Source organism: Cetorhinus maximus, chromosome 8, assembly GCF_964194155.1.
Source record: "Cetorhinus maximus chromosome 8, sCetMax3.hap1.1, whole genome shotgun sequence".
In the NCBI taxonomy this organism is placed as follows: Eukaryota; Metazoa; Chordata; class Chondrichthyes; order Lamniformes; family Cetorhinidae; genus Cetorhinus; species Cetorhinus maximus.
In genome coordinates, this window is record NC_135886.1 from 114,226,231 (window position 1) to 114,240,433 (window position 14,203).

A 14,203-nucleotide genomic window follows, 5' to 3' on the forward strand; every position below is an offset into this window, starting at 1 on the left:
AAGATAGCCCACACTTGCCCAACCCCAAGCATAGCATATTTCATGCCACAGGTTCAAACTAGCAAAATGTTGCGCAATTGCTTTGTCTATTTACTTGTTTGGAGAGACGGAGGGGGCAATTTTACCAGGCCCTGAGAGACTGATTTGGAGGTGGGGCAGTGAGAAAAATCAGAGAAAAATGTGCTGTGCAGGTTCCCCAGCGTATTCTAGCCTCCTCCCGCTTTTTCCAGAGTCAGCTTCTATGCGGTGATAGCAATCCACCCGATAGTGGTGGGAAGTCAATTAAGTTTGTTAAATGGGCAATTAGCAGAAACTTTCCAAGGCCAATGCAATTAGGATAGCGTAGACGCTGTGTCAGAAACTCAGCTACACAGAGGAGGTGGCTGCACAGCGAGAGCTTGTAGTGGTATGAAAATAAGATGCAATCTGACCATTTGATGGTGGAAACAGCAAGCCTTGAGGGCACCTGCAGGCAGAGGCTTGTCACTGCAAGAGCAGTTCCTGGAGACTGCTGTCACAGACAATGCTTGGGGTGCAGCGATGACTACTGGCTCTTCTCGCAACCATTCCACTCCTTCCTCCTTTGAGGCTTTCACCTCAGCAGCACTCTGTGAAGGCTCCTGGTGCGCCAATTAGCCCTCCCTCCTCCTCGACCTGCCATAGTCCCTAACTGGATGGCAATCCCGGAGGCAGCCTTCTAATTGGTTGCCTTCCAGAAAATTGACCCAGAAAACATCCAGCTCCAATATGGCCAAGTTACAGACCTGTACATGGTCCCAATGGCCAAAAATAGTCTATGTCCCCAGAAAATTCAGCTTGTTGAGTTTCACCACAGTGAGGGGTGCATCTTCTTCCTTGTCACTCAGATGGCTTTGAGAATCCCTGTTCAGAAAAATTGATTTGAAAGCATGATAGAAGTTACAAATGTTTCAAGAAGATCTTGTCAGCCCTTATTAAATAAGTGCTTTTTTTTAAAGAACAAGATAAGGTAAGGAAATTGTTGGAAGCGCAGATTATAAGAAGCAAAAAGTAATTGCCCTGAAATGCCACATGGGTTCTCCTGACCTACTGTTGACAGGAGATCAGGAGAGCCTCCAGAGAAATGTCATAAGTGGCTGAAATTGAGCATTTTTGTCATTCTTGTGAGGGTTTCATCACTTTCCCACAGAAATTATGATCGGAGGTCAGAAATGCCCAATGGAATTTCTTGGTCTTTATTTTTAAAGGTCCATTTACTCTGATTTCTGGAGCAATCTAAATCTCTCAAGACGTTAAGCTTATTAGTGAGCAGCCTTGCTACTATTAGTGTCAGGAAGGCATTCTGTAATTCAGAATCCTCTGAAATTGATTTTAAAATATATTGATACTCACAATATGGTAGGAGCCATACAGGAAATCATTATTAATATGTGAAATTTTGAAAGCAGTAAATGCAGCATTTCTGAAGCCTGAATGAGGAGCAAATTAGTCCCAGTTCCCATACCTGAATAAATTCTGCAAATGAGAAATGTTGAGTAATGAAATTATTCAATTTAGTAAGTAAATCCAAATGGGATGAAGCCAGTGGGTGATTTAATGGCTACTTTGCAAACCATTATTACTTTCAGGGTTTGAACCCTAGAGATGATTATCACTTGAAATCATCTATCTCTGTCAGGCACTTTCCATTAGTAGGTTGCATTTCGGGATAGAGTCACATTCAGGGGTGGGTTTTCTGTTCAAATGTAGAACTACTTGGCAATGTTCACTTTAATTGTGAAAGATGGAAGTGGGAAAGTAATAACTCACAAATTATTTTGTCATTCTAACTGGATATAACTGCAAGCTGGACACTTACCTTTAAATAGAGAAAATATAGAGAGACATTTTACTTGTAGAATTGTCCTGGGAATAGGTTTGACTCCTCAGCTAGGAGGGCATGATTTCAGTCCTCTGTCTCCTTTGAGCACTATCCTTAACACTGATGCTTTGATAAAATGTTACAAGGCAACTGACAACACTTTGGGGAAAATAATTCAGGCAAGTAGTATTACGCAGAGAGTATTAAACAGCATCAATATCCAGGGGGTTACCATTGACCAGGAACTGAACTGGACTAATCATATAAATACTGTGGCTACAAGAGAAGGTCAGAGGCTTGGAATCGTGCAATGAGTAACTCACCTCCTGACTCCCCAAAGCCTGTCCACCATCTACAAGGCACAGGTCAGGAATGTGATGGAATACTCTCCACTTGCCTGGATGAGTACAGCTCTGACAACATTCAAGAAGCTTGACACCATCCAGGACAAAGCAGCTCACTTGATTGGTACCCCATCCACAAACTTTCCCGCTCCACCACCGACGCACAGTGGCAGCTGTGTGTACCATCTACAAGATGCACTGCAGGAACTCACCAAGGCCCCTTAGACAGAACCTTCCAAACCCACGACCGCTACCATGTAGAAGGGCAAGGATAGAAGACACGTGGGAACACTACCACCTGCAAGTTTTCCTCAAGCCAACCATCATCCTGACTTGGAAATCTATCACCATTCCTTCACTGTCACTATGTCAAAATCCTGGAACTCCCTCCCTAACAGCACTGTCGGGGTACCCACACCACATGGACTGCAGCAGTTGAAGAAAACAGCTCACCGACACCTTCTCAAGGGCAATTAGGGATAGGCAATAAATGCTAGCCTAGCCAGCGACACCCACATCCCATGAATGAATAAAAAAACACAGACTGTTATAGCTGTGATGACAAACTTTGCGGAATTACTGAGGTGCATGGTACACTGCAAACAACAGTTTGGACACTTAATCTTTACAATAATATGCAGAATTCTGAGCGGAGGTATAGTTCTTGTCAGTGATATGATGGAAAGGTCACAAAAAAATTCCTTTTTGAACAAGAAGCATTAAGTAGCTCATTCAAAGGTCACTGAATTCTGTGTCTGAAGAACCTTATTCATCGTGCTGACACTAGCACCCTGATATTGATCAGTAAAGCTTCTTGCATAAACCTTTAGACAAAGAAAGATATTTTGCAGAACTGTGGGCCTATATAGATTTCTGGAAATGGGTTGTTTTAGAATATTCAAACCATGTTTTAATAGAGCTATTTCAAAATTTAGTTCTGAATGTCAGTGGCTTTCCTGATGAAGGCGGGTGTACTATGTGGAGGTTTAGTAGGATGCAGGTGCACAGTCCCAACGTGACAGTTCCTGGTTACAGCTGAGATATTAGGAGGGAGGAAGCAAGTGGAAGCTTGCTGGACAATGCAATATAATCCATATGTAACATCATAGCCGCAAATTATTTAAGCATAAGTGCTGTGCGGTATATTAAAATATTTTATCAATGACCCTATGTGTTATCCCTTCATACATTGTTGTCTGCGTTTTACAGTAAAGATCACTATAATAATTTGACTGAGCTGATCCAGTGACTCTAAATAATATTGAGAATTTTTTTCCCTTTACATACTTGCATATCTTTCCGTTGCCAAATGTGAAATGAAGTTCAAATTAGTTAAGGTGGACATGACCGCCATCTTTGGTGTCCATGCATTGCCAGTCCTTTGAGGAAGTGCATTTGTAAATAAGTATCTTGCGCTAAACAGGGAAAATGTAAACATTAATGTTCCAAGGATACTGTGAAACAGAGTCTGGGTTTTACTGCTTTGAAATAGTAAGCCTATACGTTGATTGCACAGATTCTGCGCTATTCACCTGAGACTGGAAATGTAGAATTTGAGGAAGAGCTGGGAGCAACCGAGTTATGACAAGAACTGTCCCTGGTGAAAATTGCACACAGCTAGGAGTGAGGTGTGCATCTAGGGGTGTGACTAGCACACAGAAAGCTATTTTCAATGATAGGAAGGAGCTTCCACTTTCTCATAACACATAAAAATGTAATACAATTGTGAATTGCTCAGGAGGTCCAAAGAAAAATTCCAATATTTTTAAAACCTAAGCTCATACTGCCCTAAGTTAGATTCCATTGCCCAAATAGTGCAAAAGAAATATCTGAAAGGGCCTTCATATAACAACTTCAGTGCATTCTAGATTTATGGTAACACTTTCACAATTTTAAAGCATTTTATATTGAAACAAAATAGCAATATATTTGTATATCCCCAGGGAGTTCTCATAGTCATAATTATGCCATTATTCTACTTTCTGTACCATTGAACAGACAGAGTTTGCTGACACGATGATACAGCTCCTTTACAGTAATAGGCACCCATTTCTTGAATAGTGCTGAAGAAAATAAAAATACTATCCAGTGGCACTTTGTATCAAATAAAGATCCTCGCTCTATTGTATATTCAAACACTGTTCTTGACTGTATAGCAGGAAATAGTGCCTCTTAAAGAAAAATAAGCTGGTAGAATGTGAAAGCACCAAAGCTAAAAGATTAAAATAGTGATAAGTCGTCTTTTCCTGATAGAAAGCCAGTCATTGAGGTCTCTTGTCATTCCCATCCAATTGTCTTCCTAAAGAATCAATCTCTCAGCACTGACGCCGACTGGTTCTGTTCAATGAAGAAAATAGAGGTGCCTATGAAATCAGAGCACAGATTGATCTGTGTTGAATGTACTATAAGTATCAGGTCAGATTTTTTGTTCTTTCATGGCCAATTCAATTACATTATTATATTGACTGACTGAAAGTAGAATCCTTTTAGTGTTCCATTGCAGCTGCCGTTTCCCACAGGCAATGAATGCAAACTATAAAATTCAGTATGGAACTTAAAGAAGAGGCTCAGGCCAAAAAAATCAAAAGAAAATTAAACAAGAATACAGAAAATGGACAGGGCAAGCAAAAATAAAGAAAAAGATCAAGAGTGTTTAAAGAAAGAGTGGTAGTAAGAATGTTGGTAGAACTGAAAGTGGAAAAGGCACAAGGTCCTGACAGCATCTGAGAGAAGTCATGAAGAAGATCACAATCTGTGACCAAAATCTTTCAAACAGCCTTGGATGTAGCAAGTTAAGTCAGAAGATTAGGGAACCACCAATGTACTACTGTTCAAGAAAGAAGAGAGGGTTAAATTCATTCAGCTTCTAGAGGTCACAATACAGAATAAAATTCATTAGCAATGTACCATGGATGCTGGAGATCTGAAATAAAGGGAGAAAATACTGAAAATATTCAACAGGTCAGCCAGCATCCATGAAGACAGAAGCAGAGTTAATGGCCTGAGTTTACAGGATGGCGGGGGCTCTCCGAAGAGGCATCCACGACAGTCATAGGAGAATACACATTTAACTATCTGAATGGAGGAGGCCATGATGGGGAACACACCTCCACCAACTCCAACAGGCCCATTGCCATTTTAAGCTCTAATGCGCATTGATTGGCATAAGGTGGGACTTCCACATGTCACCAGAACCGCCTGTCACCGCTGCAAATGTTGTCTCTACCTGTGGTAATCTGAGGTGTAATACACCTTTAGGAGATTGTGATCAGATTGACCACGTGACTGTAAGACCCAATAACTGTGTAGCGCGGGCTACTAGGTTAATGTTAGTCTAGAGTAGGGTCTGTCTGGAGAAGCACACATCATGTTAATGCTCTGTTGTTCGTGTAAATAAATAGTATGTGCTTCATTTCATTAGGGTCTCTGTGTCTGCCGTATATTGTAATTGACTCATCAGCCAACAGATAAGCGTGCAACTGGTTTGTGAGCAAAGCGACCCGTAGTTAAAATATAACAGTACCTTTAATGCCCATATCCAACAGTCAACATTACTTTGTTTTACTCTCGCAAACTCAATATAAGTCTGTCTAGGCTATTTCCTTTCATTCCTAAATTTCTGCCTGTACACCTCAGAAACCAACTCATATGCACTTAAAATAGCTTTTTTTCACTTTATCATATTGCACAGATTCTTCTTCTGTCAGCGATGCATGTGTTTCATGAGCTCAGCCTACCAACCTAGACTGTAAAAGCAATGTCCAGATTTCTTGTAGCCATTTCATTTGCTTAGCTATCTTCACAAACAAAATAAAGAATGCCTCTACATCCCTTTCCTCAAATTTTGGAAGAGCCAGTACAAATTTGAACATCTCCCCACTAGGTTCTGGTCTAGAAATGAGCCCTTCCTCCGCTTCTGGCACCTCTATTTTAACTGCCAGCCTTTGAAGCTGGTGTTCTCTTTCTCTCTCCTTTTCTCCTCCCTCCTTTGCTAACTTCTCAATTTCCAATTCCCTTTCCTGTCTTCTTTCTCTCTTTTCTGCCTGCTCCCTTTCTGCTTGCTCCTGTTGAAATGCTCGTTCTCCATCCTTTTTCTTTTGCCTCTAATATTTTTTTTTTCATTTCCATTGCTTGTTCAAGTTCAAGCTTCTTCATTTGCAACTGAAGTCTCACTACCTCCAGAGGTGACTCACTAGTTTCAGGTATCCCTTCCAATTTCAAATGCTGCGCTATTACTTCAATTATGTCTGCTTTCTTCGCCCCTGTGGTTAATCCTAACTGCAACTTATCCACCAATTCTGTTAACTGAGCCTTGGTTACTTTCTGTAAACCAATCAAGGTTACATCTTCTATTTACAGAAAAGTCTTTAGTAATTGCTAAAGCCATGTTCACAGTCTAACCACATTAAAATCCCTCAACATCAGCTCCTGAGTATAATGTTCTTCTCACACTCGTAGCCTTGTGATTCAACAACTCCAAGCCAATCTAAAGGAATTTGTTTTTTAAATTCCACAAAGAGCTCCCAGTTTTGTTATGATATGACAGATGGTAATTTCTGGGCAGACCAAACAATTTTCAATTTGCATTTCTATTACGCGAAGGTATGTGCACTGATGTCAGAAGTAAAGATTCCACTACCACTTTAACAGATTTTAAATATTATATTAAAACATTTATTAACACAAGGAAAGAAAACTTAAACACACAAGATTATATTACACTGTTAAATTTAGTCTGACAACATTTCCTAAAAGATTTCCAATTAGATAGGCTCCCAAAGAAACACCCTTCTCCAGGCAACAGTCCAAATAGATTCTTAATCTATAAAACATCCAGTAATATTACCACAAGGCACCCACTGTTGCTACAAGGGTGGTATTTCACAGGGCTACCCTTTCCCTCTCACTCGACAATGTAAATCCAAGGCTTGTAACAAACCCTTGCTTTCTGGAGCAAGCAAGCACTTCTCTGGTGTGGCTAGAAGCTGCTACTTTACAGTACACTCTTCAAGATCTCACATGGCATCTAGTGCCCACTCCTGAAACAGGCATAGGATCCTTTGCATATGCAAATAAGGAGTCTGATGCCTGTTTGAGGGACACTATACGTAAATGGTTGCCCTGAATGTACACAGCACTGTTCACAATGCATTTGGGGAAAAAAAAGGTCTACATAGAGCCTAAATGTTATCCCTTAAAGGGCTGCAGACTGCCATTGCAAAGTATGTTTGAATACATACTTACTTGAATGTGGAGCCAGGAAGTAAACAGATGAGTGCAGCTCCCACAACACTCAAGAAGCTTGACACAGTTCAAGACAAAGCAACCCACTTGATTGGCACCACATCCACAAACATTCACTGCCTCCACTTCTGATGCACAGTAGCAGCAGTGTGTACCATCTACAAAATGCACTGCAGGAATTCACCAAGGTTCTTTCAACAGCACCTTCGAAACCCACGACCACTACCATCTAGAAGTGCCAGGGCAGCAGGTAGATGGGAACATGACCACCTGAAAGTTCCACTCCAAGTCATTCATCATCCTGAATTGGAAATATATCACCATTCCTTCAATGTCACTGGGTCAAAATCCAGGGACTACCTCCCTAACAGCACTGTGGTTGTATCTACACCACATGGACTACAGCGGTTCAAGAAGGCAGCTCACCACTACCTTCTCAAGGGCAACTAGGGATGGGCAATAAATGCTGGCCCAGCCAGAGAAGCCCACTTCCCTGAATGAATAAAAAAAGTGAGGACATTGCCAGCCACAGCTCAAAAATGAGATGTCAGCCTGGTGAAACAGGGCCAAATGCATGACAAAGACAAAGCTAAGCAAGCCAACAACAAATGGATCAGATCAAATATCAGTCATGAATGGTGGTGGACAATTAAATGATTAACTGGAGGAGGATGTTGCACAAATACCCCCATCCTGAATGATGGTGGAGCCTATTATACCAGTGCAAAAGATGAGGTTCAAGCATTTGCAACCATCTTCAGCTAGAAGTGTCGAACGGATGATTCATCTCGACCTCTTCCTGTGGTGTGCAGCATCACAAATTCCAGTCTTCAGCCAATTCTATTCACTCGATGTGATATCAAGAGTTGTGGTCCAGAACTAGCCGAGCCCCTAGCCAAGCCTTTTCAATACAACTAGTGTCGTATACTTGCCCATATATATCCTGTCCAAAAAGCAGGACAAATTCAATCCCTCCAATTACCATGCCTGCATGCAGCAAATCCTGGACAACATTTAGCCATGGGCTGATAAGTGGCAAATAATATTTGTGACACACAAGTATCAGACAATAGCCATTCACAAGAAGAGAAAATCTCATGATCTCCCCTTGACTTTCAACAACATTACCATCACAGGATGCCGCACCATCAACAATCTGGGGGTTACCACTGGCCAGAAACTTAACAGGGCCTGCGATATAAATACTGTGGCTATCAGAGCAGGTCAGAGGCTGGGAATTCTGCAGTGAGTAACTCACCTCCTGACTCCCCAAAACCTATCCACAAGGCAGGAGTGTGATGAAATAATCTTCACTTGCCTGGATGAGTGCAGCTCCAACAATGCTCAAAAAACTCAACATCATCCAGGACAAAGCAGCTCACTTGATTCGCACTCCATCCTCCACCTTAAACATTCACTCCCTCCAACACCAATGCACAATAGGAGCAGTGTGCACCATCTGCATGATGCACTGCAGGAATTTACCAAGGATTCTTCTGGAGCACCTTCCACACCTACGATTTTTAACACCTAGTGAGACAGGGCAGCAGATGCATGGGAATGTAACCAGATGCAAGTTCCCTTCCAAGTCAGACACCATCCTGACTTGGAAATATATCGCCATTCTTTCACCGTACTGGGACTCACTTCCTAACAGCCCTGTGGGTATAGCTACACCACTTGGACTGCAGCTGTTGAAGAAGGTGGCCCATTATCACCTTCTTATAGGCAATTAGGGATGGACTATAAATGTTGGCCTTGCTAGTGGTGTTCATGTCCTCTGAATGTATAAAAAAATTCAGAGCTGATACCTCCCCCAACTCTGCTCGGAGCATCCATGCCCTCGTTTACAACTTCAACTTACCATTCATGGCATTAATATGTCCTGGTTTCTATCCCTCTTTCCCCTCCCATTATCATCCCTCTTCCCAATTAGCCTCATCTTGATTACAGCCCACTCCTGATCACTCCCTCTTAATTACATTCACTTCCTCTTTAAAGTCTCACCTAAGGGCTGCTGCTGGTGACTCAGCAGCCTGTTATTTCAAGTCTGTTTGCTGGTAAGCTTCCTGGGGATTCCCAGGCGATGTCTGTAAAGTCCCAATTAAATGTAATTTTTCGCTGTCCGTCCAATCTTACGGTTGGTGGGCAGGCGACAAGGCCAAGCGGCCTTTGCATTTTTTTAGGAAACCTCACCCACAGGCAGGATGAGGTTTCCAACAGCAATTGAAAATAAAATAAAAATGTTAACTTTTCATTAATAATATGAACCTGCTCATGTAACAGAGTCACATGAGAGGACATGTTTTGTTACATTTTTAAAATCTTTATTTTTATTTCTTAAAGTCTTTGGCCAGGATTTTGCCCTCACCGGGAGGGCTCGGCAGAGACAGGCGGGCGAGAGCGGTCAGGAAGCCGACTGCCGCCGACAATCGGGGCGTGACTGTGTGAGGCGCACGTGGCAGAGCTCAGCCCTGCCTGTGCGGAGGGGAGGAGGGCGAGCATACAAGTTCATGCGTGCATGCAGGTGTGCACAGGAAAAGCTCCCTGAGGCACAGAGCTGCCTCAAGGAGCTGAAGATTTTAAGAAATAAAAAATGACAATTTTAAATTGTTAATAAACGTTCCCTCATGTGACACTGTCACATGAGCAGGGACATGTTTTTAATGAAATGTTTAAAGTTAAATTTTATTTTTAATTGCTGTTGGAAACCTCATCCCGCCCGTGGATGAGGTTTCCTAAAAAATCTAAAGGCCGCTTGGCCTTTTCGCCTGCCCGCCAACCGTAAGGTTATTCAGTTATTACTCTAATGGCCTTAATAGGTCTTTTAGTTGTCAGCGGGCGCACTGCTGACACCCACGTGTGCCCGCCAACCAAAATATCGCGCGTCATTTTACGCTCGTTTGGGTCTGGCGTGCGCTCGCCCGACAAGCTAAAAATTCTGGCCCTGAAGCAGCTCTGTGACTCGGGGAGCATTTCCTGCGTGCACCTGCACGCATGCGCAAAGTTCCCCGCTCACCCTCCTCCCCTCTCCCCCCCCCCCCCAAGACAGGCAGCGCTGAGCACTGCAGCGGTGTTTCACGCTGGGCAGGCCTTAATTGGCCCACCAGCATGAAATCGCGGTCTGGCCCCGATCGCAGGCGGCGGCTGGCTTCCCGCTGAGCCTGCCTGACAAGGGCAAAATCCTGGCCAGCATTGAAGAGAATGTGTCATTGTCAATGGGAGCTTGGGTGAAGGGCAGAAAAAGGAACAGTGGTTAACAAATGCTTTCAAACTGGAGCGCTGTTTACAATGGTGAACCCAGGAGTCCAGCGCTGGAACCATTGCACTTCTCACTAGATAAAAATGATCTACACTTGGGCATAGAGGATGCATTATCAGAGTTTGCCAAAACATGATGAATGGTGAAGAGGAATGCAAGCAGCTTCGGGTGACATACAAAGTTTTTAGATTGAGCAGATAGACAATGAAAGAAACTTAATGCAGAGAAATGTGAGCAGATATGATTTTGGATGAAGAAGAAAGAGCACACTTAATTGTAAAATTTTAATAGGAGCAGAATAGACAGTCTTGGAAGTTTAGATGCACAAATCTGTAAAAGAAGGAGACCAAGTCACTAAAGCAATAAATAAAAGGAAATAGGTTCTGAAATTGTATAAATAAAAGTTTATTTAAATAAAACTACAAAGCCAAAGAAAGTTAGGTTTAACCTATACAAATCTTTGGTTAGGCATATTCAGAATATGGAATCCAGTTTTGCTGCCCTATTTTTTGTAAGGACATCAAGGCCATAAAGAGAGTGCAGAAGAGATTTATTAATGTTGTACCAGGGATGAGGACTTTAGTTATAAGCAGAGACTGCAGAAACTGGGCCTGTTTTCATTACAACTGAAGGTGAAGGGGTGTCATGATAAAGGGGCTTGACAGGCCAAATAGGAAAAGGAAATAATTTTCACTGACCAGTGAGTTTATAATTAGAAGCTATAAATTTAAGATCAACAGAAAAGAGCAAAGGGAGAGGCTAGGAGAATATCATTAATTTCTTCCCCAGGAACTTTTGTTAGGACGTGAATGCCTATCAGGATCAGGAATAGCTTTTAAAAGGGAAAGAGAGAAGAGGAAAATGGAACTAAGTGGATACCTCTTTCAAGCAACCTGTCCAGGCATTATGAACTGAATGGCCTCCTCTTGTCCTGCAGAATTCTATAGTTCTGTCATACTTTAGAATGATAATGGTATATCTGTAATGTAAATGGATTTTCAAATTCTTGAGATAATGTGAGGGTGTTTAGATGTGTTTCTTTCCTGTCCATCACCCCTCCACCCATCTGCCTTTTTGAAAATTTGAGAAACAGGAAATTCAATTCCATTGGGTCTTACACACTTTTCCTCTCTCTTTGTAGGTCATTCTCGATTAAACATTCTGGACTCCCTGTTTTAATGTCTGTGTGCCGGCTTTACAAGAAATGGATCAGATGGATTGTAAACCTTATCAACCACTGCCAAAAGTTAGGTGCGAAATGGAATTGGCATACACTAGTTCTTCTGATGAAAGTGAAGATGGCAGAAGCCCCCACAAATCCTACAATTCTAGAGAAACACTTCATGAATTCAATAAGGAGCTGAGGATGAATTACAACAGTCATAAGAAGGATATCATGCAAACGGTGGAGGAATCCAGACAAGGTATGTGTGTGTTTTCGTGTGCATAATGTTTGCAAATTTTAAATGTAAATCTGAATATATAATGCACATCTCTTAATTCTTGTCTGTAAAGAATCAAGTGCAATCTTCAATTTAAAAGGGGTCATTGAATAAGACAAGCCTGGAATGTGCTTAATTTGTTTTTCTCCACATTTCTCAGTCAGGCAGGTTAACTCCTTGTATTCTCCTGATGTATAGTTCAAAGGACTCTTCATCTGGACTTCCGTAATTTATTTTTTTTTACACCTTCAATCAGATGGAATAAAAAGGTAGTTCCAACTCAAACTCACATCAAAACTATGAGTTACCCTGGTCTCTTTTAAAATGAGTGCGCCGTGTTTCTCTTGTTCTACAACAGTAACTTTCCTATAATCAGGTTCCGTAAGAAGATATTTCATAAATGCAGCCGACCAATTGTCAAAAATTGTGAAATTTGTGCCAATATATTTTTCTGAAAGTCAGCTATGGGCCATCAAGAGTTAGGTTACGTGTATTGCTGATATTTTAGACTATATTCTGCACTTCGCAAGGATCTGATCCTGAATTTACACAATTGATAGTCTTTCTTTGAAATGTAAGGTGGTAACATTTTGTGTCCTGTCACAGCTGATTATTTTGTTGGTCTGAAATATTATTTATAAGAATTTGCCAAAGCAACAAAATCAAACGTAATGTGTTTTCAGTGTGGCTTTGTATCAAGAAAGGCTGAATCTGAAAGTGATAAGGTAATATGGAAGTATTGAAGCAGCAGGAGCTCCAGGACATGTTTCTTTACATTCTTGTAAGCGTTCCATGGAGTTTTCTTCATAATATTATGATAATTGCCCAGATCTTCTGGTCTCTGGATTGTCAGAGATGAGACATACCCCTGCAGCTCCCCTCCAACTACCACGATACACGTTGAGGCCCCTCGGAAGTCCCGACACAATGAACTTCCAATGGGCAAGAGGGGAAAGTCCCCTGCTCCCCAGGACCCTCCAAAAAAGTCTCTGACTCTTAGCTAGAGTCAGAGCTTTCCGACGGTTTCAACTTACTTCCCTGAATAGTAATCCAGGAAATGTGAGACAGAAAAATCCCAGTTTAATTCTTGTGTAACTATACAGCTGATACCCCCCAAATCCCCCCTTGACCCCTCCAACTACGCCCATGATCCCCCGACTCTCCCGACCTGACCTGACTAACCCCACCACCCAACTCCCCCCAAACCCCTGACTCCCCACCACAACCCAACCTGATTAGCTCCGACCACCTGATTCCCCCTGACTCGACCGCTCCCCAACCCGCCCACTCACTCACCTGCCTGACCCACCTCACCCATCTACCACCCTATGCAGCTGCCATCCAACTCACCTGCCACCCTGCCCACTTACCACCCTAACCACTTGTTGCCCGACCCACCTACCACCCTACCTGGCTGCCACCTGGCATGCCCAGCTGCCACCCTACCCAATGGCCCCCTACCCATCTGCTACCCTACCCAGCTTCCACTCTACCCACTTACCCACTTATCTCATCCATGCTATCCACTTACGCACCTACACATTCACCCATTCACCCACCCATTCACTCATACACTCGTTCACTAACACTGAAAAGCGGTTTAAATGATCCAAAGCTTTTCAGTGGGTTACTGAACACTTACCAGAATAGGGCAGATAGTGCCATAAAAAGGGGGCATGGCTTGTCCTCTCCCAGTTATCCAGCTCTGCAAGAAAGCAGTTTGATGGACGATCACTCCATGTTTTTGAAGAAGTTGGGATCCCCGGCCAGAAATGCAGAGCAGAGCCATAATGCAGAAAAGTAGGAGTGGAGCGACAATCCAACAGTGATTGCCATTCCTCAGAAGATTCGGGCCCATATTTTTTTTGTCCATGACTGATTAGCCTTAATTAGCCACTTAAGTGTCACAATAGCCCTCGGGATGGGAGGTCTGTCCTCCACCTTCCCCCACCCCACCCCCCCCCCCCCCCCCCCCCCCCCACCCACCTGCCTGCCATTTGCAAATTGCTAAAGTGGTGGGAATGTGGCGGGCACTCCGCCCCCTGCCTTCCTTCACCATTTTATGGGCCCC

General features: G+C 42.7%; 1 protein-coding gene across 1 annotated transcript in view; it reads left to right on the forward strand.

The window, feature by feature from the left end:
* The window catches only part of tenm1 (teneurin transmembrane protein 1), a 1,283,715-nt gene that overhangs the window by 398,575 nt on the left and 870,937 nt on the right, over nucleotides 1-14,203 (forward strand). The window contains exon 2 of the mRNA XM_078547452.1: nucleotides 11,832-12,114. Within this exon, the coding sequence (XP_078403578.1) occupies nucleotides 11,895-12,114 (220 nt within the window). The 5' untranslated portion in view covers nucleotides 11,832-11,894. The remainder of the gene's footprint in view (nucleotides 1-11,831; nucleotides 12,115-14,203) is intronic.